The 23,956-nt window shown below is 43.4% G+C and overlaps 1 protein-coding gene across 9 annotated transcripts in view; it reads left to right on the forward strand.

The window, feature by feature from the left end:
- The window catches only part of RASAL2 (RAS protein activator like 2), a 176,647-nt gene that overhangs the window by 77,092 nt on the left and 75,599 nt on the right, over positions 1–23,956 (forward strand). For 8 of the 9 annotated variants that reach the window (XM_068691231.1, XM_068691232.1, XM_068691233.1 and 5 more), the window contains exon 3: positions 6,883–7,006. In XM_068691231.1, the coding sequence (XP_068547332.1) occupies positions 6,883–7,006 (124 nt within the window). Of the gene's footprint in view, positions 1–6,882; positions 7,007–21,542; positions 21,880–23,956 lie in introns of those variants that run through there. The other variant, XM_068691237.1, reaches the window with a different exon arrangement.

Here is a 23,956-nt window from a genome sequence, read left to right on the forward strand (position 1 = left end):
GCATGGGCTTTAAGTATAGTAAAGGAAATCTTTGCGCTGTGCTCTCAAAGGAGTGCTGCCAGCACTATCACGATGAGAAATAACTTGTTTTGGAAAATGCTGCATGCAGATGAACCAGGCAGACATGCTCTGGTGCAGGTGTGGCTCCACATGCTGATAATGGGATTTGCTTCAGAAGCTAGTAGCTGGAGTCATATTTGCCATTCTGATTTTCAAGTAATTGGGCTTGCTGTAAGTGAAAGGAAAAAGGGAACTCCTTGCAGAGTCATAAGTACTTTATAGGAAAATACTTTGCAGAGTCATAAGTACTTTATAGGAAAATAAAAGGTTGTTTTAATCTACTTCTGCGTCTGTACGCATGGCAGCATAGTTACAGTCTCCTAAAGAAACACAAAAGAAACGCAGAACAGCTGCACTGGTAGAACTGTTCAGCAAGAGACACTGAGCTGATGCTCCGGATTTGCTCCTCTGATGTCCCCAAAACAGAAGCGTCCCTTGTAGCTTTCATGGGAAAGGGAAGGGGAGGCAACCTGGTTCGAGTCATTCAGAGGTGAAAGGCTCCATGAAATGTGATCTCCAGGTAGCAGCAAACAAAGGCCTAAGGCAGCGCTGGGGGAGATGCTCGAGGAGCGTAATGATGGAAAGGTATGTAGGAGGAGAATGGAAAAGGGCCCTGGTGGGACCACAGGCACCCGCATCCTAAACAAAGGACAGAGTTAAATGCATAAGGAAAAGGGAGATTACTAAAAGAGGAAAACAGAAAATTATATCTAGAGTAAAATTATTGGAAAGGTGACCCTGGAGGAAGTCTTTTTAACCTGAAGTGAGGTGAGATGGGCAACAGGAAGCCGAAGAGGGAGAGGTTCCTGCTCTGAATGTGAAAATTGCCAATGGAGTCGGTAGGTCGGATTTTCTTTGCACTGTTGATGAGGATCTGAGGAAGAATGTGAGGCATGGAATGATATGCATCATTAAGGGGTGGGTGTGAGGGAAGGAGGAAGAGATGCTAACAGCAGAGTGCCCTTTCAGCCGACAGGGAGCGCGGGCACCATCTAAAGGCTGGTGTAATTTGAACACTGCAAGTCTGATGCACCTTGTTTTATTTTCTATGCATCTGCATTGTTACTTCACAGAGCAAAAATCCAAGAAGCTTAGACCGTGTGAAGTTGAAAAGGAACAGACGTGTTTGATGTGTATGATCTTTGTAGAATTATTATGCAAGTATGAATGTCAAAGCCCAAAAGTAGGAAAACATACAAAATGCAAACAGGTAAATGAAAGGTGTCTCGGTTGTTTCAGGTAAATACTAGCATGGGTTTCTTTCAGTTAAAATACTGCATTATGAATCACACAGTTTTATTTTAAGATGAAGGGAACAGAACAGAAGGAAGCCAAGTAGTAAGGAAACTTTTTTCTTCTAACACCCTCCCTCTCCCTCTCTGTACAGCTTTATTGACAGGGCAGTTTGGATGGACTGTGTGCAGACAGATTTTGCACTGTGCAAGCCCAACAGCATGTTGGAATTCAGAGAAATTTCAAGGTACAACGTGATCCAAAAATATCTGTAATTGCTTAGACAAAAATAGCCTGAGAGTATCACCTTGTGCAGCGTGGATAAATACTAATTTCTTGACACCTTGTCATACAATGAAAATGGGTGAGATTGGAACGTGGAGATTATTAATGAAGGAAAGAGATGGAGGCCCAAAAATTAAGTAGAAAGAAAATGAACCCCTGTAGTGACATGAGGGACGACTTGGCACATAAGGAGTCTCGAGTGACAGGAGCAATGCAATTACTAGAACATCTCGTGGTGTGGCAATATCTAGCAACACCTTCTAAGACTAGGAGAACAGGTCTGGGCTGATTCACTTACAAATCAGCTTTTTTTTTTTGCTTTTTTTTTTTTTTCCTATGAGGAAGACAATTTCTCACTGTCAGGAAGGTGTCGATGTTTTCATCGCTGCTGAAACCTGTTCCATAGGGAAGAGCGGTGAGGACATACTTTCAAAGAGGACACAGGAAAAGGTGGCTGCAAAAAACAGCAGCATTTAAGCAGGAAAAGGGAATGAGTCAGTGGCTCTGATCAGTGGTTTCAGATAGATAATCCATTGCACAGCACTTTCACGAGGGATGTGACAAATGGCTGCATCTGGTTTGGGGCTGCCTTTTAGTTAGTCATTGTCTGTAACTTGGCTGCTGTCCTGCAGAATCTTTTAATTTTGTGTTCAGCTGCAAACGGAGATGAAAATCACTTTTCGCTGTGTTAGACTCTTATTTTCCTTCCCACACTTCCCTCATTTTTCTATCAGATCGGGAGGCATTTTTAATCGAGGGCAAAGTAGAGCTAAGATCTGCAGTCACCATTCTCCATGACAAGGTTGGCTCCTTACTGGTGCTGGTGGCAGAGGCCAGCAGCAGGACATCTCCGGTGGGTTTTTTGCACTCGTCCATCTTCTGCGACTGACACCAGTCGTGGAGTGACAGCGATGCTCCTGAGAGCTCATAGCAAGAGCAGACAGTGGTGAGTGGTGCCCCAGGGGAGGTTTCCAGAAGCGCCCCATGCCATCCGCAAAACTCGTCACATTGGCATTTACAGCACGTCTGGCTGCCGTGTAAGTGCAAGTTTGTCAAAGCTGAACTCAGTCATAAGAAAAGATTTGCTTCAATTCCCAAATGAGTTTAATTGTTTGTTTTCCAAAGTCCCCAAGGAAGGTAAGAATTGAAGTGAAGAGCTTTCCATTATCTGTTTGTTGATGCGGTTCCCAACTTATTGATTATCATTTCAGAAGAGGCTGCAAGTTTTCAAGCGTTTGTGATTTTTTGTCATGAATCAGTCTTTCCAGTCTGAAAAAATCTATCTGCAATGAAGAAACTCTTTTCTGCCTACTTATTTTTTTTTTAAGGAGACCAGTTTACTCTGCCTTTAAGTGGCGTTAAATGCTCGTGGAGATGTTACTCAGTTTCTTCTGAAATCTCTTCATCATCAAGCTCGAGATCCCAAATACAGTGTTTATACTTAAAAAGCACGTTCAGTGGCAGGTCAGCTGTGATGCCGTTCAAGGGGTGAGAATCCGAGCTGTGAACCTGCCCTCATTAAAATTTGAAAATCCGAAGAACCAAAGAAACGTGGCCAGTGATCAAAATTGTGAAGATTTCTGAATTACCAACAATTCAGCTCAGGGCTGGGCAACTCCCAGGTCAGTGAAGTCTTGGCAGGCCAAAGAACAAAAACCCAAGATAACAAAGCTGTACAAAGAAAAGAGGTGGGAGCCTAAATTGCAGTTCAGTCCTGTCTTTGCAATACTTTGTTGTCCTCTGCTCCACGGCTGAGATGCCTGCTGGGGAGGCAGGGGCTGGAGGAGGGTGGGCAGATGCTGATGTATCGCTGTTTGCACAGCGTCTGGTTGTGCACTTGCCTTTGAGTGCCACCTGATCTGTGAATCCCTTTGATATTGAAACCACCCTACCCCAGGGTGGTTTATTTACAGGCTTAGAAACGCACCCAGTCCGCAGAGGTGCAGCGCTGCTGGCCAAGCTCGCTCTCCGCATTTGTGGAGCTGGATTTTTCAGAGCTGGCTGGTCTTGCACTGAGCAATGAACAGCAGCAAGGCAGGCTTGGGATTACGTGTTTTTATGGTCAGTGCAGGCTGAGACTATGTTTTTGGAAGTGTGTTATTTAAAATAACATTGCAGTGTTAAGTCAGACTTAAGTTTTGTGGCTCCTTTGCTACTTTAATCTCACCGATGGAATCGTGGGCTGTTTGTACGTGTGCAGGCGTAGATTGAGCCATGTGGCACGAAAGTGTTGTTCTTCCTCGTGCAGCTTACACAATTCTTCAATCAAATACACAGTAGTAGGTGTTTCTCAAGCCCTTGTGAACACACCAACAAATGCAATCTTTTGCTGTTTCGCACCAGGTGAACATTGCTACACCAACGAACCTACTTTAGGGTGCAGCCCAACTGCATTTTCCCGGTCTGGGCAAATGGTAAGTACAAAAGGCAGCGTGACTCAGAGCTAGGACCGGAGCCCTTGGACACTCTTCCTGCTAATGGCTAGGTCCTCTTTGAAGATAAATCCTATCTCTGGTATGCAGAAGTAGGTTTGTTTTTGACACCGGCTGCCTGTTTGTTTTTCCCAAGGGCACAAAGGACAGCGCAGCCCCAGCCGCCATCCTCCTCCTCCTCGCCCCAGCAGCAAAATCTGCCTTTGTAGTGTCCTGGCTGTTGTCACCATCCCTATACACACCATAGCAGCGTGGTGCTAGCAGCTTTTTCTTGTCTTTGGATTAAAAGAATGCTTCTGTCCTGTGTCAGGAAGGTCCCAGAGGTACTGAAGTGTCTGCTCGTAGTCGTTCCGGAGATGTGGCTTGCAGCATCCCCCAAAAAAGTGCTCTGGAGGAAATCGGGAGAGGCAGACCAGGCAGTCAGCAGAACAGCGTGTAGAAGGGAATAAGACTAAGTGGCGTCTCCAGATGAAAACTGAAAATCTAATCTGTGATCTTGATTGAATGAGTGTAGCATAAACTAACAAAATTAGTCTCTGCTTAACTTCCTAATGGGCTTCGCCCGGCTATCATTCAGCAAAGGACCTGCTGTAAAAATCTACCGGTGAAGAAAGTAGCCTTCACAGAGTAACCACCAGGGATTTGGGAAACTTGTTTTAAAAAATGAGCACTGCTGGAAGGAGACAAATAGACTGGCATAGTAACAAATAGCATTAAAAATGACCTTATGAGAATGCTAAGTGCTTGAAAGTCAGGAAATGCCAGAAGTAGTTTGTGAGAGCCAGTGTAGTGCAGCCTGTTTCTAAAATAGTACAGTATCGTATACATCTATTGCAACCTTCTGTACAAATGAATAATATCTTTTTGTTTGCTATTAATACTCTGTTTTCAGAGATGCTTGGAGATATGAAAGGATAAGCAGCACAGGAAATATGACAGGGGCTTCTATTCCTCAGGCTGCAAGTTGTGTTTTTTCCAGAGCTGTCTGAAAGCAATTGCAGCATGACATGCATCACGGCTGTAACGTCAGAGCCAATGTCCTCACTAGAAGCGTGCTGGGACCGAGGGGTTGTGCCTGTCTCCGGCCCCTGGCTGCTGTACCTCTCGCTCACCCTCTGGGCTTCTTCCCACAGGTGATGTCTTGGCTCACGGGGCAGCCCCACCAGGGTATGGGCTGGTATGGGAGGTGGTAAGACCCCGGGCAGACAGCTTTAGGGTTAGACAAGTCATCTCTAAATAATGGTGCTGTGACAAATACGGATCAGGAGCACGATTAGCTGTGTTGTTAGGAGAAGTGCAGTCATCCGGTCATCCAGTTAGCCAGAACAGAGCAACAGCAGGTCCAGTAATCCACCAGCATGGGGCTAACAGTAATTTGTGAGTGTGCAGAGACCTCCACAGCCCCGGGCATAACCACGGTGAGAAGGCAGGCCAGCAGGAAGCAGGGCATGGCTGACTGGGGGTAACTCAGAAATTCCCAGTTCCCCGCTCAGTGTCCTCTCCTGATGCCGCATTGTGGAAGCACCAGCTGGACTTGCTGTCAGCCAGCACATCTCAGCTCTGGTCCTTCTTGGGGACACCCTCTTGGGTGTCCTGGGGCACACAGAGGTGTCCTGCACAGTGCTGGCCTTGCCAGTGACCCAGCAGGGGCAAGGATGGTCACCATGGGCTAAGAGCTTTTCTGCTCCCTTCTGGAAACACCCTTTTTCTGTGTAGTCTCTGTCTTCCTTGTCCTCTCTTTTACCAACTTGGATAACCTTTGTTGTCTTTTGGACCTGCTCAGAACAATCTGTATGTTCTTCTGAAGGGTAAAGCTAAGGATAAAGGCTTTCCAGTGGCTTGTGTGGCTCGTGCTGTAGCGAGTCTGCAGTTTTTGTCTGTCTGCGTTCCTGTATGCAAAGTGACCGCTGCTCCAATTGATCGCGTAAACAAAGTCAGGATGCACAAAGCTGTGCGTATAAATTTGCAAAGCAGTTGGGTTCTCTTCCTTACCCCTCAAATCCCTTTTTACATTTTCCTGTTTGGGGTAGGAGTTGGTCAGGCTCTGTTTCTGTCGATCAAGGAGGCTGCATTGCTTGGGCTCTCTTAGAGCTGTTGGTTGTTGTCTGAATGCCCTACAGCTGTAGTGGTAGGTAGCTCAATTTCTCTCTGTTTTTGCAGCATAAGCACCTCTCTAGAAAGACATCATCATCCAGGCAGGTGTTTAAAGGCAGAGGGGAAGGGGGAGCAAACCCTGAAGGGTCAAGTGCTGCCAACATTTCAGATGAGAAACAGGATTTTTAGACATTCACTGCTTTTGAAAAGAATTTGGGTGCTGAGAGAGCTCTCTGCAGCTGGGACCCCAAGCCTTTTGTAGACCCTTCTGAGGTCCTGTGTTTAGGAAGACTTTGACTTAATTTTAGTAGAAGCTGCTCCCTTTCTTGATGTGGCCAATGTCACCAGCTGAATGCCCATTCTCCGGCATGCTGCAGCTGATCGGTGAGTATGGCTGTGCAGAGACTGGAAAAATTGCTTTTGTAACCTGAGTTTCACATGCAGCCAGCAGCCTCGGCTTGCATTTCCCCGTGTTTTAGTGGGCAAGACAGGGTAGCAATGGGTCCGGCACGGGGAAACAGATTTTGCAAAGCAGCACTACCCTGTTATTCAGATGGGTTGGTTTATTGTTACTTGATACCTGCGTGCAGTCCTGTGCAGGCTGTGCACCAGCACTGCTCAACGCTCCGGTGCTCGCCCATAAGCCCACCTCTTCTCAGGGATTTTTTGGTAAGGCCAGCCACACCGAGCTTAGCCTGAACATTATTACTAGATCAGCAGAAAGTTAACTTCTCGACGAGATGGCACGTTAACAGCTGTCGGCATCCTTTTCACGCAGGTGCCGATGGACGGGGCGCAGGAGCCGCAGGATGCTACCAAAGGGCGCTGCCTGCGCCGGACGGTGAGCGTGCCCTCCGAGGGCCAATTCCCCGAGTACCCGCCAGATGGGGCCGCCAAGCTGGGTAAGTGGAAACCTCAACCGCAGCAGATTGATTTTGATTTCTAGCCGCACGCCTTATCGCACAGCGCCGCTTCCCAGGCAGCGTCCTTGCAAAGGAGCCTGCTGAGGTCTGTCACACTGCAGCCTGGTGTCGGTGGAGGTCACGGAGGAGTTTGTAAATGCCTGCCTTCAAAGGGACTTAGGCAGCAGGATTTGTCCCAGCGTCACTGAGATTGTTAGGGGGTGTCAGAAGAGCTGGGCTGCTGCGGCACGCGTGGAGGTTTGTGATTGTGAGTGAAGGATTCACTGCACAGCGCCGAGGTGTGTGGCTGAGAGCTGCTGAATGCAGGTCAATAGGAATGCAACATTTACTGGTGGTTTTAAGGTGGTTCCACAGTTTGTTTTAGAACTGTTATGTTGTTATGTTTTACCTCACTTTTGAGTGTCTCTGGAATTTCCTTTGCTTCATATTTTAGTACCAAGTACTAGATAACAGGTTTTTCTCCGACATACCTCATGCCTGTTCAGGGCGCAGTTCCTAAACGAACCATCAACTGCCAGCTGCTGCTGGCTATAATTAAACACGTTGAAATCTAAGGAAAGCAAAAAGAAAGGGCAGGTATTAAAATGACAGACAAAAGCTCTCTTGAAGTGGTTTCCCATGTCTAGTTTTGACCCCATTCTCCAGGATTTTTCTCCCCTCTTTTTTCCACCCTACCTGTGGCTGCATAAAAAAGTGCATCATTCCAGCTCTTGGCAGAAGCAAGGAGGAGTGGGGGGAGGCAGCAGCCATGCACGAGGGAGTTCTTTCCATTCCCACCTCATGCAGGAAACCTGCCTAGGCATAGGCTGTGAGCTACTGATAGAGTCTAGGAGCAATTCTTCTTTCATTTAGCTGTAGAATATTAATCTTGGGAGAGAGGGAGCTATGACAAAATAACAATTATGCGTCTCTGAACAGTAAAACAGCCGTGATAACATTGTTATCAGAGGTGAAGAGCAGGTGAGGTATTTTTCATTCCACAGGCTCATCTGCATTTTATGCCAAATAATGTTATTCTGTAAGTATATTGCACCCAAGTCATTTAAAGAGAAAGTTCTGTGAGGCTAAACATAGAAAATCCCACTCTTCTAGATAGTTAATTAACAGATGCAAGGGGGTAGCACTTACTTGTTATACTTGCCAATATCACTACTTAACTCTTCCCTATTTGGGGAGGCAGATAGGGTTGTGTTTTTTGTTTTTGTTTGACTCATGGATTAGGAGTCTGAGAAGAAAGGGGCAGGTCAGTGATTTAGGGAGGAAAATTGCAAAATACTTGAGGATGAAAGATGTAAACATAGCTCTTACTGTATTTGTTTGTGGCATTTCAAATGCAACTCTAAACGATCATCTTGTTTTGCCATACAAATAAATATTCATTCTTTTTTTGGAAATAAAACCAGCATGAAACACATTTGCGCTGTGTTAAAGGCAAAACACCTACTCCCAAGCGCAAGGCTAGTGAGATGAGTGGGGAATCACGCTGCAGCCAGTCTGCGCTCAGCAACGGATGTGATTTGCAACTTTGCAAGCTAGAAAGACCTTTACAATCCAGGGGATTCAAGCGCCTTCCTTTTCTATACCATGTGCAAAAAAATGTGGGGAAGAATTTATAGACTTCAGTGAGCATCTGAATAGCTGGAAATCCAAGTGTTAGATTTTAAAATGTGACCTTGTAACCTTCTTCATTTTTCTTAAATTGCCACAGGGAATAGATGACTGTGCTCTTTGGGTATGCGCATTGCTGTGTATTTTGCTGCAATTTTAGATCCGTGTGGTGTGCTGCTTGATGTATGCCTGACAGGAATCTATTAAAAGTACAAGGGAAACCCATATCCACATGGTCTTCTCCATGTGATATCTGCAACGGGAGCAAATACAGACGTCAACGAAGTTTGTAGCTGAAGGAAAGGGGCATGCAGTGGGTGGGGAGGAAGGATGGAGCTGCAGAGAAATGGAGCAATGCCCGTGCCGTGAGGAGTGATGAGAGTAAGTGGGAGGGCTGGCTGTGTGTAACCTGATTGCAGCACCTTCGGTAACGTTCCCTTGTCTTCATATCCTGGTTAGAAATGTCTCCTATCATGATTACAGAATCACTGCTAGTGGAAGAAGGTGGGTTGGTAGAGCAGTGGGAGTAGCTTTGTGTCAAAATGTTGAACCAGAGGACAAACCAGTGCAGGAAACTGCTGAGCATCTTTATGAAGAGAAACAAGTGGATGGTAGCAGCCAGGGCCTATCACCAGCAGTACAGATAACAATGAGACTGAAATAACTTTGGAATGGGCACCAAAGCTGAAAAACAAGAGAGCTCTGCACAGCAGAGGCTGATGAAATATCTAGTAGATAAATTGCCACGCAGAGCTGATAAGAATATCGAGCTTGTCCTTGGGAAGCATGTGCATTACATGGCAATGGCAGACAGTGCATCTTAGGATGATTTGTTGAGGCTTTTTTCCAAGTAAGGTTGCCATACCTTTTGTGCTTTAAAAATAAAAATAAGGTGATGGAATTTCTTTTCATCTCTAGCACTAGTTACATCTTTTGTAAAACCTCAAGAGTATCGTATCAGATCAATCTTTTTTTTTAATGGAGCAATTAGAACAGTGCATGTACGTCTGGGGCTCTGCTTAATTAACAATAGTACCCATTCTGCAAATAATTGTGGCATTCTTTATAGCACTGGGCACATATCCTTGTAGCACCATTCCTAGGAAGTGTGTGGGAGTGAAACTACCCATGTTACAGCAGAGCAGTTGAAGCAAGAGACGTGTAACTCACCAGAGGTCAACATTAAGTCAAGTGTGCTTTACTCAAGGGCTGTTGCAGTCATTCTTGCCATCTCTTTCATTTCTACCCTTGCTGCAGGGTTGGCTCAGCTGTTTGTGTGGCAGCTGCTGAACCACCATGGTTTACAGTCCTGTGTACTAAGATAGGCACCAATTTCCACATACTTCAGTACAGTAAGCTGTAATTTGTGATGGGTCAGCAGCTGCCAGAGAAGCAGCTGAGCCATCCCTTCTGTGCAGGCAGAAACCACTGCAGTCACCCCGCCATGAGAGCCGGAGGGGTGGACAAACAGATAAAGCACAAGATAGAAAGCGACTTGTTTAAATAGGGAGAACTAGTAAGATCATCTAAAAAAAAATTTAAAATACTCCAGAGGACATTCTCCATGTACTAGCTTAGGTGCTCACCCTCTGCTTGCGGGCAGTACAGAGACTGCTTCTAGTGCTGAAATTCTTAATTCCCATCTGGAAGGGACATTGTACATACCGTTGTGTAATCCAGTTCTCTGTTAAATGTATGCCATGAAATTTCCTTGGTATGTAATCTCCATCACTGTAGTAATACTTACTGAGCGTGAGTAGGTGCATTCTTAAATATCTCATTTACTTGCTAGGGTTTTGTCTTGGCAGCACTTTTTGTCAAAAGTGCTTCCTTTCGGGGAAGCTAAAAATGTAGCTGTAATTTATCCCTAACTCCGGTTTGACAGCCCCTTTCCTTCTTCTTTCAAGCATTACTTTCAATGGGCTAATTTTTAAATGAAGTGTGGAGGTGTGATACGGGCCTTAGAGACCGGTGCCTCACTCAAGCGAGTCCTTCCGTTGTGCTTGCCAACACTTCTGGTGCAGAACCTCCTCTGCTTTAACAGGTGTATGGGTTTTTGTTAGGGAGATTGCATCCTTTGTAGAGGATCATTGTTGATAATAGCATATTGGAATTAACCATTCATACAGTAAAAGTGTGATTCAGATTTCCACCATTCATACTATTCGACAGACTAGTAACACAGTTATTGCTTCCTTTCCTAAAATAATCCTCTTCTCTCTTACTCTGCTTCCTTCTCACCACCTGCTCATGCTAAATGAGACTTGTTAAGGAGAATACATAGGGAAAGTTTTGATTCTGGCATCTGGGTGCATCTTTGTGGCATTAGTAAGAGATTTTTCGCCTGCATATGTGAAAATACCAGGAGAGATTGGGAGTGGGGAAATTGATTTTTTTAAATTGTTTTTAAATTATTAGGAAAATGTGTCATCAGGGAGAGAGTTTTTTGAGATTCTCTGATGCTAATGTTTATGCAAATAGATTGCAAAGGGCTAATGATTCAGAGGACTAATGTTGATGCAAATGGATTTTCTTTTTATATTTGGAGGCGAAGTCATCTGAGAAGAAAAGGAGGACTTCCACTTGTTGAAACAAGTTAACCCTGTGTTCTCTCAGTCACATCTCTGACTGCTTGAACACGAGGGCTCTTGAGAAAAGACTGCAAGCGCTAGCTGAAAGCAAGTCAAAGGCAAATCTTTGTTCTGTCCTCACCTTGAGTCACTAGCATTGAGAAATTTTGTTTTCTGTCCAGTCACTTGGTCTAAAAAATTGGAAAATATCATTTGTACTCTCAATGCACAATGAATGCTAGTGTGCTGGTTCTTGCCTTCATTGATCTAATTGCTGTAAACAATATTAATTTGGAGTGTAGATCAGGAGCTCTGGCATAGAGCACTGGTCTGATTGAAACTTCCCTTGGCAGTAACACTCATTTAGGCTTTTTCCACCTCCCTTCTACCATGCCAGTGAGTACGTTTTTCTCCTTACACTGTGCGATCATATATTTCTGCAGTTATTCTTCAAGCCACTTCACTGCACTGCCTTGTGGACAGCTGTGTCAGCACAACTGGGGGAATGGTTCTGCAATAGAGACGTGCAGCCAAAGGTGAGAGGAGAGAAGGCAGGGACTCCTTCAACTAGCTTTGTTGCTGACAGGTTTCTAGAACTGCACATTTTTTTTTATTTTTTTTCCTGGAAATACATTCCAGTTTCTTTGCTGGTAGGCATGGTAGGCAAGAGAATAGTCACCAAGACTGAGGGCAATCTGGGTTAGCAAGCCTTATGCCTTTTACGAGCTTCTGTTCAGTCAGCTCAGTATATCCAAGGTCTGCTTGTAATTGCATAGCTCTGTGGCTCATCTTCCACACTTTTGGGCTGGAGTCAACATCTCTTACATCTCTTCATCAGGGAGCCAACAGGCCTTCAGTGCTGTTACAACCAATAACATGGCAACAGGTTAGTTGTGTGATCTCCTGTACTCGGCACAGCTGGTGTGCCAGGAATAGTGGGTCCAGTTTCGGGCCCGCCAGTAGGAGAAGGATGTTGAGAACTTGCAGGTGGTCCAGCAATTCTTAAAAATACAGGGAAGGAGACTGGGCTGCTTCTGATATATTTCAATGGGAAATACAGTTGGGAGGTCAGGGCAAATATCTGGGAAACTAGGCATCCTGACTTTCCTGATGTCTCAGGGATGTCTTCTATGTACAGAAATATTTTATGTATATAAAAAATACAGAAATATTTACACATGTAAGGAAATCATATTGATCACAGCCTCCCTACTGTACTGTCACTGGTACATGTACAATTCCGAAATTTTAGTGAAGAGGAAATTTTGAACTTCAAAAATTACACTTAACTTCTTGATCCTCTGGTTTAGTTGCACAGTTGATAGATTTTATCTCAATAATCACCGCCTTTCCACTTGCTCAAGCGTATTTTTTCAGTAAAAAAATTCCACTGAACTTAGAGAAAGCTCTGATCAGGCAAAAAAGGGCAGAAGTGATGAAAATGAAGCACTAGTCTGTTTGGGTGCCAGATCCATGCTGCATAGCTATCAGGTGACCTGTAAGATGTGCAGAAATCCGCCTCAGTGCTGTTTTAAAAGGTTATGTCCAGAGACTTGGAAATGGAGCGAGCAACAGAAGATCAGTTAAGTGTCTTCTAGTTCCCTTGCTGCCTGGCGTGCACCTCTTTACAGTAAATAGTTCTGCAAGCCACTGCTGAGCCCTCCTACGTGGGGATCATTGCACCAAGGAAATACACAATCCGTGCTCTTCCTTCAGGTAAAAACTTGGCAGGAGAGAACAGACATTAGCTGAAAAGATTTTCAGGGTTATTTCAGTAACTGCTGCTTCTAAGACACAAGGTTCTTTGCAACTAAAGCAGTCAGAGCTGAGCCTTGCTTTCTGTATATTCCAGCTGGAACAAATACTTTGTGATGAAAGAATAAATAGATTTACTGTGTGAACACTGCATAAGTGCAGTCCTGGGGTGCTGAGGTGTGGGATAAAGACCTGAAAAGGGTTACTGCTTGGGAGGGAAAGGGGGGAGACGGTCTGTTTTGGAAGAACAGAGATTATTTGTGACCTGGTCAATGAAAAAATCTGCAATGCACCAATCCCGACATGTTCAGTAAAGATTTATTTAAGAAGTACCTCGGGTTTTGAAATAACAGATTTACTCTAACTTCTAGCAAAACTGTGTGTTGGAAAGAGGGCTTTCCCTTCACCTTCCCTAACCCAACTCTGCCTATAAAGCCTATCTTTTAGAGAGTGAGGTTGAAGAAATGCAGTTTGCTAGCTTCCAGTATCTCAGCCTTACAGATTTGTGTTGTATCTTGATGAAAGAATTTCCCCAATAGCACTGTCTGCTTTTTCACTGTGATACTATGTGCAAAATAACAATCTCCTGACAACTGTCTTGTATGGCTGGGATGCAGAATAGGGGCTTTGGGTTTAGCTCTCAAGCTGAGGGGAAGGATGTGCGTGTTGTATGCACACCCGCAGCACTATTCCTGGCGGGAAGATAGATTCAGCTGTGCTGACTTGTTTGCAACTCTTTGGATTTGCCTGATTTGGGCTTGCATGAGCATGTTTGTATATACACACACAAATAAACGTATGAGAGAGATCCACATCTTCCTGTATACAGATCCAGGAGCCTAAAGGATCAGATTTATCACTGTCTGCTTTTTCATTTAAATTAGCACCCTGTGTTGCTTCTTTTTATTTTTTTGAACTTTAAGTCATTTGTGTCAAAAATCTACCTTGAAAGGTTCCTAACAGCTGAAAGGTGACTGAGAGCAGTGCAGTGAGCACCATTCTGCACTTGCATGGCTTGACACAGCTCCCTGGTGGCCGAAGAGCTGCCTGTGTTTCCCTATGCCACAGGTGGGTACCGTGAACATTTAGCCACGCAGCCCTGTTGTTGCATGGCACCTCAGTCATAGCCCAACAGCGTTGCCAGAACTCCCGTGTGAGCCTTTTGTGAGATCTGCAGCCCTCACTTCATGGAATAGCACAAGCAAGGGTTTGCTAAAGCCTTAATCCTTCGCCTGGTTTCCTTTCTGGTGTATTGGATCAATTTGCTAGTGCTGTCACTACTGGGTAAGTTTAACAGGGACTGATCTATGCTGATATCAATTGAAATTCTAAAATTTCATCCCTCTTCAGAAAACATTGTTTACCCACCATGTTCTATCCCAAAATTCAAATACATGCAAACTACAAGTTGCGTTTTAAAAAACCTCCTGTAAAATACAGCTGCTTTTGGGCATTGTTAAACAACCAGTGAGTGACACGAGGAAGCACGCAGTATGTGGAAAGTGGCCTGCTAACTTCAGCATCCACAAAAAGAGGTTAGGAAACTTTGGGAAAAGCCCTGAAGTAATCTGAAATTTGGACTATGTACAGTGCAATTTGCCTGCCTCGGAAGGATGAAGAATTTAGACAACTCTGCTTGAAATTAAAACCAACTCCAGGGAGGCTAGATATAACAAACAGGATGCCTAGATCTCAGTGACATTCCCCCTGGGCAATTGGAGTTATTTGTATACAGAAAATTGCCAAGCTGCTGTCTTTTTCTTCTTGTCAAACCCAAGAGAAGCCAGAGGATTTTGTTTTGTTCTGAGTGCTGCTGAAACTTTATTCCCTTGGACACAGATCATCTGTGCTGAAAGCCAAGTTTTGTCATGAAGCAAGTTTTATCTGTTCAATTCTTAAACCTTTTTAGAGCAGAAATTAATAGGGGTATGAACAAATAATCTTAACTCTCTAGTATTGACACACAATCCATTAAGGTTTTTTCTTCTTGGAAATCTCTTATGTTCCTGCCCACTACTTCCAGCACACACAAGAAATTGCTTTAGAAGATTTTAAAGTTTTGTTGTGTGAGCACAAAGAGCACTTTATAAATACAGCATGTTGTGCAATGTATTAATTGCTATGAAATGGTAGCTCTTGGACCATTTGGCAGGTTTGTTGAGTGTGTTCTAATCAATCCTCAGTTCGTTATAAAGGAAGCTACCGTTTTCCATAGCTTTTATAAGAAAAATATTTATGAAATTCCGTAGAGAAATCTACCTTAAGTCATGCATGAACTTACTGTGCATTGTTAAATTTTGTAGGTTCTCTTTTATAGTTGTTTGATCTTGTGGCAAAAAGTAATTACGTTTCACCCAACCATGTATACGTTCCTTTTTCCTTCAGTAACAACCAACTTAACACTTAATGGAAAATTAACCTATCTTCCTACAACCTGAATTTCCTTATCTGAAGTCTTCTCTACAGTTAATTTGAACTGTTAAAGTAATTAAAAAAAAACATTGGTGTAATTAAATCTGGTTTGGACTTCTATTTACAGTACTAGTTGCTAATCAGTTTACTGCTTTAGCATGCACTGATGGCAATACTTGTCAATGCAAATATTTATGAACTCAGATTATATGCACCTAGCTTTAAGTTTGTATGAAATTAAATATACTAAGTTCTCTCCACAGAAAAGGGTGTGTGTACACTTCTATAATGCTGCTTTACCACCCTTCTTGGTGCTGGTTCTGTCTTTATCTGCCCTCCAGGAGAATCAGTTTGACTTCACACAGCGAAGCCCACTTCTGCCACTGCTGAGTGCTGTGCTCTCACGTTCGTACAGCTGCTGTTACTTGAACTACTTCTGGTATGTCTTCATGCATTGCAGTTAGGGCTTGTAGTTACAGCACGCTCATGCCTTGCTTGTGACAACTATTTCGTTAGGGTTGCACATTTTTCTGTCCTAGGCATAGCCTTAAGTTCCCTATCTTTCTCTAGCTACTTACACATTGTTACAAGTTCCTCCATTCCTGTAGCATTCATGTGTCTGTAATCTTCTTATAGTCCAAACTTTGAAGCAATCAAAACACAAATATATGTGATACACAAGCCTGTACAAAAGATGGGGAAAATGTGGAGTTGTTATGGAGGACCACTCTAGTCATTCTTCCAGGGAACTTAGAGATCAGTTTTAGTAAGTGCACTAGTCAGACTAGTAAAACCATCACATTTTTATATTAATGGAGCTTGAAAAATGGACCGGCCACTTCTATTTCCCCTGCTTTTATTTCATGTATTGTTTCTGGGAGGCCTGAACCTGTCTTTTCTCATACCTCCCTCTCTTCCCAATGTACTCTCTTCATGTAACTCTACATCAGAGTTGCTCGTAACAAACATATATGGACAGGCAGTGTTGGTTGGTAATGTACCGTAATAATAAGTGAGCTGTCCTGTATCTTCTCTTTAGAGCACTGGAAACTGTGAATCCGTGTATTTTTATTTTGGCATTAAGGGTTACTGTTGTGGCTTTTGGCACATCTCCATCTGCACATCTGAGCTGCCCATGCTGAAGTGTCCCTGCAGGTATTGAAATGTGTTCGTAAGTCTGCAGAAACAGTGCTGAAGAAGTTTTTATTGCTGCCCCAGAATGCAAAGTTTGGGGGGATTTTCTTTCTTGTAATTAGTTCTGGGTGAAGATGGCAGAGCTTGCTAAGAAGGCTACAATGGGGCAAGAAATCCATTGTCAGTTATATATTGGGTTTTTCCATGCAAGACCTCAGGAGATTTCTTTTCCATCAGGCAGCAATAGTACTTACTTACATAGCACTTTACATCTGCAAAATGGTCTATGAAGATGAGCTAATTAATCTGCACAATGCCTCTGGGAAGCAGGCAAGTAGAGTTTTTAAAAAATAAATAAAAGAAGCAAATTTTATGGTGTTTCCTGTGCCATCTTGTGATGTTTACACTTCACTGGGGCAGTGACATACCTCCTGTGGGCAAACTACTTTTATAGCTGCACAAATAAAAAAGTGCATAATATATGAGGTGGCTTATGTATTAAATTAGACTTATTCAGGTGTGTGCTGCATATTTTGCTAACCTGCTAACCCTGTTGTAACTGATTGCCCTTTCATAGCACAAGGGGAGGAAAGAATTATAACTATGATTTTATCTTTAAACCAAAGATGTCTCAGCAGCACAGCAGAGAGATAATTTACTTAAAAGAAAAATAATAAAGCCACAGAGGAAAAGTGGGCTATTGAACTCCACTGGAGTTTATCATAAACTCTTCTAGCAGGCACCTCCGTGTCGCAAGCAAATCCCTGATTCCCCAGAGAAGCCCTGGAGATGGAGAGGACTGTAAGTTCTAGTGGTGATTAGTGCCCATTAAGATTCAGCTCGGTGTCCAGTAAAGTGCTTTTGGCTACAAGCTAATAATTCCCGATGCACAGTTGAGACTGCTTTATCTTGTGTATTATCCAGTGATTTTTTTTTCCATTTCAACTGCCAACATTTGCTTGACTAGCAACCTCTTTTTTCCAGAGAGTTGCATGTAGTTTTGGTGCAGGTCTGACCAGTGAGACCATTCAAAATTCAAGTCATTTAGTTTTTTCCTCACAGACAGGCTTTCCCCACTGTTACGTGGTATGCTTGGGCTAAGAGAGCAGCAGGAAAGTCTACAGCAGTGGTCACCAACCTTGCTGACCCCAAGGTATCAGTGCCGTGCAAATAATGAGTGCTTTGCTTTTCCAGCCAACTTTATTACCCTTTAGCTGTAGGAGATGCTGGGAAGGACTTTATGTGTGCTAAACAGTGAGGATTGCTGGTCTAATTGCTGGGAAACCCTAAGGAAGCATCGGGTGGCTGCTCCGTCATGGCCACCATTGGGTTAGCGCTCCGGTCTCCCTTTGACCACGGTGAGGTGACCAGGGTGAGGTGTTAACAGTTCTGCCCAGGAGTGAGCAGATGGGAAGGATTGTAGGAATGTTTTCTGTTGGGTTTTAGAGACTGTGAGTTTTGGAAGAAGTGTTTTATTCCTGGCATTGGTAAAGCAGGCTGTGGTAGGTTGAACACGGCCAGCAGCCCACCCAAACCCTTCTCCTCAGAGGGACTGTCAGAACCAGCTGCAACGAGCAGACTGGAACCAGCCGTGACTGGCCAGGACCATCCAGAAGCAGCCATGACTGGATGGAACCAGTTGGAACCAGCTGTGACCAGCCAGAACCGGCTACAACCAGTGCAGGGCACCCCGGCCTCTCCTCACAGGGCCAGGGCCCAACAGCCTGCGCCTCACGACTGCTGCCCAACGTGTGCACATGGGAGGGAGCCAGGGCTCCGCGTGCTATTTCTGAACATGTGTGGGGAAAATGTGGCTTTTCCCCCTGCTGCTGCCATTTGGGATGTTCGTGGGAGGAAGGGGATCTGCACTGAAGTGCCGTTGCCATGTTATGTTGCATCTCTCTCGGGCTTTTTGAAGGTAACGCGTTCGATAGGTGGGCCCAGTGACGTGAGGTGAATTCACTACTCGTTGATGGTGAAGAAACTATAATCAGCACCTACTACAATAATGCACATTTATTCAGATTAGCAGGGCTCTAACATGTTAGAAAACTTAATAATGTTTCTCAATTTTTAAATTAATTTCAGTTCTTTGTGCAAATACCAATTAAGTATTGGAAACTTTGCTAAGTGCAGACAACTGTTTTTTTTTTTTTTTTTTTTTTTTTTTTTAAGAAAAATTGACCCATCTCTCCCCATGTTACACAGTATTTTAAAAAATCTTCTGCTGAGTGTTCCCATACATGTTTCTAATTTAAGTAGTTCAGATAGATCACAGGGAGATAGACCGTAAGGCAACATCTTGCATTTAATTGCAAATGATTTATATTAAAAGAAATTGATTTACATTTAAAAGTTAATTAAAAAAAGTCCGATTCTCAGTTATTTTCTTTTATCTCTTCTGCTCTACTGCTTCTGCTCAGTCATTGCTAATGCATTTCTTCAGCTGCAGCCTCTGGAGACAGAAGTTTTAAATGTGTGTGGTTCCCTCACTGCCTTCCCACGAGGTTTGAACAGCAGCAGCAAGCTGGCCAGGAACGAGTTAATTCCTTGAATTGCTGTTTTTCTTCAGATATTTGGTGGCAACCTCCCTTCTTCCAATTCAACAGGGTTTTTCTGTGTTTGTTTTTTTTTTTTTTGTGAGAAGTAGAAGCCTACACTTGTCAGAAGATTTGGTGATTTGAGCAAAAGTCACATGGCAATGCATGGGTAATGTTATTGCTGTCTTTTCTGATAATCTTTAACCGGTGTTGCAGTCTTCTGGAAATAACTTTTATTCCTAGGCTTCATAAATTGTATTTCAAATATCTGAAACTGTGTAGATTTCTAGAATACTTCAAAGCACTTGTGCAACTTAGTGTTTTTTTTTTCTAATAATCTTCCTAATGTGCTGTCTCTTCCTATGTCTTCAGAAGATGTATTTGCTTGAGTTGGGTAGCTCCTTCAGCATTTCAGAAATCTTTTCTTTGAGGCTGCTACAAGCTGTGTTAAGGTTGAGAAAAAATAAATACAAAGACCGGACCTACCCAAGTCACTAAAAGTGGCTTATTTATAAACTACTTGCCAGCAGGCAGATTATGGCCTTATTTTGGAGCTGGATCCAAAATTCAACCCTTGTGTTTGAACCTGGTTTAAAAACAGGGAATTCCTGAATGATGTGAAATAAAAAAGCAAAACGTAGAAACAAAAACTGGAAATGTAATCAGAGAAACTTCTTTAAAAAAAGAGTTTATTGTTGTTATTAAAAAAAAAAAAAAAAAGAGAAGAAAAATGTTTACCCATAAAAGCGTTAGAACTCTTTGAAGAGATGTACAGGCTAACTTCAGCATACCAGTCCTTAATTTTTCCATCTCTTCTATCATTCTGTGTGGTATACACGAATTGTCTGATGTTGCTCCACCCTCAAGAGAGATGCTTTTCTGTGGTGCTGTGAATGTAGTTGGTAAAGTGCTCTGGAATGAAATGTTCTATATAATTACTGTAGTATTTCTTTGTTTTGTGGAACGGGGCTGGCAAGGGAGAAGAGATGGCAATCGTTCACAAGCGGTTACTGCTTTTTTGCAGAATCTTGATCAGCTGAGATCATGAGACCGTTTTGCCCTACCGTTTCCGGTAATTGGATGTTTCTAAGCAGCAGGTCAAACTAATTTGTCTTTAGAGGGACTGTTTATTTTGTTACACTGCTGTCAGTGACAGGTTTGGGGGGTTTGGTGTTGATCTTTTTTTTTCCTTTTTTTTTTTTTTCTTCTCTCCTGATTTTGAGCTGCTGTTCTGTTCCATGACTTTGTGCAAGAGACCTGGGTGTAGTTAAGTGATTAGCTTTAGAGGGCGAAGGAGCAATTACAATTTTGTATTATTTATTTTGCGGTCAGTATTGTTTAAGCACACATTCAGCAAGTTTCTTTCCCAAGGCCTGTGCTGTGCTCTTCACACAGATATCTCACGTGAGCTTTGGCAGGGGGTAGGGTGACCAAAGCTGCTGTTTCTTCCAGGGGAAAGACTGTGAGGGTGTGGGAGGCTGTTTCCCAAGAGAAGTACAGAAGTTCATCTCGAGTAATGAGGTGGGTGGCATTAGAGGAAGAAAAGGACTTGAACCGGAGGAAAACACCATGTTGTAAACAAGTGGCAAAGTTGGAGGCAAACAGTTCAAATCACTCTGCCCCCTGCCTCCAGCACACCTAAAACTGCAGAAGGTAGGGGCAAGCGTGCAGCCTCTGAGCTCTCTTAGGAGCAATGCTAGCCTGTTTAGCAACAGGCTCAACAACTTTGCATTCCTCTTGTGTGTGTGCTTGTCTGCTCCAGTCCCTGACTGGCAGGTGGGATCTGTTGGGAATCAAGCCGTGGACTTTTAAACTGATCCAACTTGACACGCTATTTGCAGCGGGGGCCTTATAATGTATGAGACATTATGATGGCAGCAGTAACCAAAATGTGCAGGTTTCTGCTTCTGTGTCTTGAAGAGCAGCTTTTGCCTTTTCATTCAAAGCAATGTTACACCTAGAAGTTCAGCTCTTGGCACTTCTAAAATAAACAAGAGCTCAGGAAAAAGGCTTTCAGTATCAGACTTAACCATTTCATTTTCAAAGCCATAAATCACATTATGAATTAAAAAAAAAAAAAAAAGCACCATCGACAACAAAAAGGAGACAACAAAACAAAGAGGAAAAAAAATCATTGTTTTCTTTTAAGTGAATCTGCAGGGTATTTTTTAGTACTGCATATTTCCTAAGCTGTTTAAGGGGCAGAAGTGGGGTTACATTTGCAAATAAAGTGGAATTTTGCCAGGCACATTCAGAGACACAGTTCCTTGTTCAGCTGACAAAACCACGTTTTCATCTTGACTGCCTTCTTGCAGCCCGGACAGTTTACGCAGTGATATCAGCCTCTTAAGTTTCCCTGCTGCTGCTTTTAGACTTTGAGTCAGCTGCTCAGAATCCCTGACTTTTCTCAGCATCGGGCGTGTTTCTGCTTAACAGGAGTCTCCTCCTGCCCACACACCCCCCCTTTCACCCCACCCTGAGTGCTTGCGCTGGCGCTCAGCTCCCCCACCCTCCCTTGGGACAGGAAAAATGAAGTGTCTGCCTGTCCCGGGGAGATTATGTCGCTGTTCGCAAGGAGAGCGGCGTGCATCCCATGCGCTGGCAAGGGAGGCGAGCAACCCAAGGGCAGCTATTGTTCAACTGGAGCCAAGGAGCTGAATAGAGAGGCTTGCGCTTGACGGGCTTTAGCTCTGGCTTTTCTGCATTCCAAACCGTCTGCGGCGGGGAAAACAGTGCGGGAGAGGAGCATGCAGAGGCTGCGCTGACTTTCTGGTTGGCGTGGTGGCAGGACCATGGTAGAGGCATTGGGATTACCGCAGAATGCAGTTCACAGGTGAGATCCCTCATGACATTGTCCATGCAAATAGGGGACGGTATTGCTGCAATACTCCAGGGAGGCGGGATTGGGTAGGAGGCACCTAGGTGTTTTGCTGGAAATTTAAAGTGACTAGGTATAAAGTAATGGGAAAGTTAAAGTCTTTTTTTTTTTTTTTTGAGCTTTTCCTTGCTGCACATGTATGTACACCTTTTTTTTCATTAGTTCAGGTGTATGTACAGTGTTTTTTAAAGTCATGTTTACATGTATTTAATTTGTTCATTGGAAAAGTGAATTATTGGTACTTTTCTGCTTGCTAGCACAGAATTCAGATGTGTTTGTATTCAAACCTCATCGAGATGCAAAGATGAGAGAGAAGTTTTTGTAATGGCTTTCCAAGTTTAGCATATAGTTTATTGCTACTTAGATCATTAGGTTTACTTTCTTGCCCTCTTGGTGAAAACCTTCTCTTGCCTAACATAAGTCAGTACGTGTACGTTTTTATATGACATTGAATTTCTGGGCTAGGCCAGGCATCATTCTTCAAGGGCACACTGTGGGAATATTTTTCAGTGTTTACTTGCGGCTGGCATTGTGTGATGTTTTCAGCATGTGATATTGCCAACCTTGCTTCCTGTCCTCCAGCAAGCGATGGTAAATCAAAGCAGTTTAGGGAATACTATAGGTTGCTCATAAAAACAAGAGGATTTGTTTTCAGTACAAAGCACGTTGCGTTAGTAATGGAATGTACTTTTGCAGCAGCTTTTGTCTTAAGATGATAAGTAGTAGCAAGCTGGAGAGCATTTAAATTTTGTGCCTTTTGAGATCGTTGAGACATTCTTCAGTGGCTACACAAGCAGTGATTGTTACCTAAGGAAACCAGAATGGAAACTACTGAGTTAAGTTTTTTCTACCTCAGAACCAGCCTTTAATAGGTACTGATTATGAAGTCTTTCTCAGTCATTTTCCTCCTCTTCTGTAGACCAGGGAGAATACTAATTTGCAAAGTTGGAGAGACTGTTTTTGTTAGCCTGAACCAATGAGGTTGTTCTGTAGCTGCTTTTGAATTACATGATCAGAAAATGAAAACCTTCTGCCTTAGCCTTTTTTGGGCAAACATGTTTCTTCCCAAAACAAGCAAACTTTCAGCAAACTGATTAGTTGAACTCGTGGCAGCACAGTCCCGATCCCTTCCAAGTTTCATTTAGATGATCTTGGGGTGGTTGCCAGGACGTACCCTTTAGAATTTCCCACCTTTCTGGGCGGGCTTCTTCATACAATTTACATGTTAATGCGACGCAGAATCAAAAATACAGTACTGGGGATTTCTGGAAGGCAGACGTGAGCAGCAGCTTACCTTCCTGCAAATTCTTCATCTTGTGCCTAACTTTATCTGATACTCTGTGGGTGCTCTTGCTCTTTCTGTCTCCAGAAATCTAGAGGGAGGGGAAACCTGCATAATTCTGATGAATACTTGAAGTGACTTCTGTCAGAAAGATCTGTCATGGCTATTTAAAGCTCATGGGAACAAACCGGCTTCATTTGTATATAAGCAGGAGGAAGGGGCGTTCTGGTAAACCGAGGCTTGACCAGCTCATTGCTATTTTCTGATAGCTGGGAGAAATTGTCACATCAACTCTGTAACAGGAAAGTCAGGGAATTATGTGATGTAGCAACATACAGCGTATGGACGGCGTTTGTAAATGGCTTGCTGGCATCAAGAGACGGATTCATTCTCTAGCCTGTGGAGGTATGTACCTTTTCAAAGCTTTAATTCTCCACAAAGGGAATACTTCCTTTTATCTAGATTTGTTGGCTAATTGGCATCAGACAGCACAAATGTTTTTTACAAGAGCTAATAATGGTGAGTTTTGAAACTGGGCCAATGGCAGAAGGGAGACCTAATGATCCCATTCCACTTAATTTTCTACATATTTGTGTGACTGCTATTAGTAAGGGAGAGAGGGGGAGATCTGCACAAGAACTCAGCAAGCAAATGATGCAACTACAGTCACTGCATACAGTTTCAGCAGAATTGGCTCTAAATGTTAAATGGTCAGCAGCCTTCCTATATATGTATATACTCTGTGGATTT

This window comes from Anas acuta, chromosome 8, assembly GCF_963932015.1.
Source record: "Anas acuta chromosome 8, bAnaAcu1.1, whole genome shotgun sequence".
Taxonomy (NCBI): domain Eukaryota; kingdom Metazoa; phylum Chordata; class Aves; order Anseriformes; family Anatidae; genus Anas; species Anas acuta.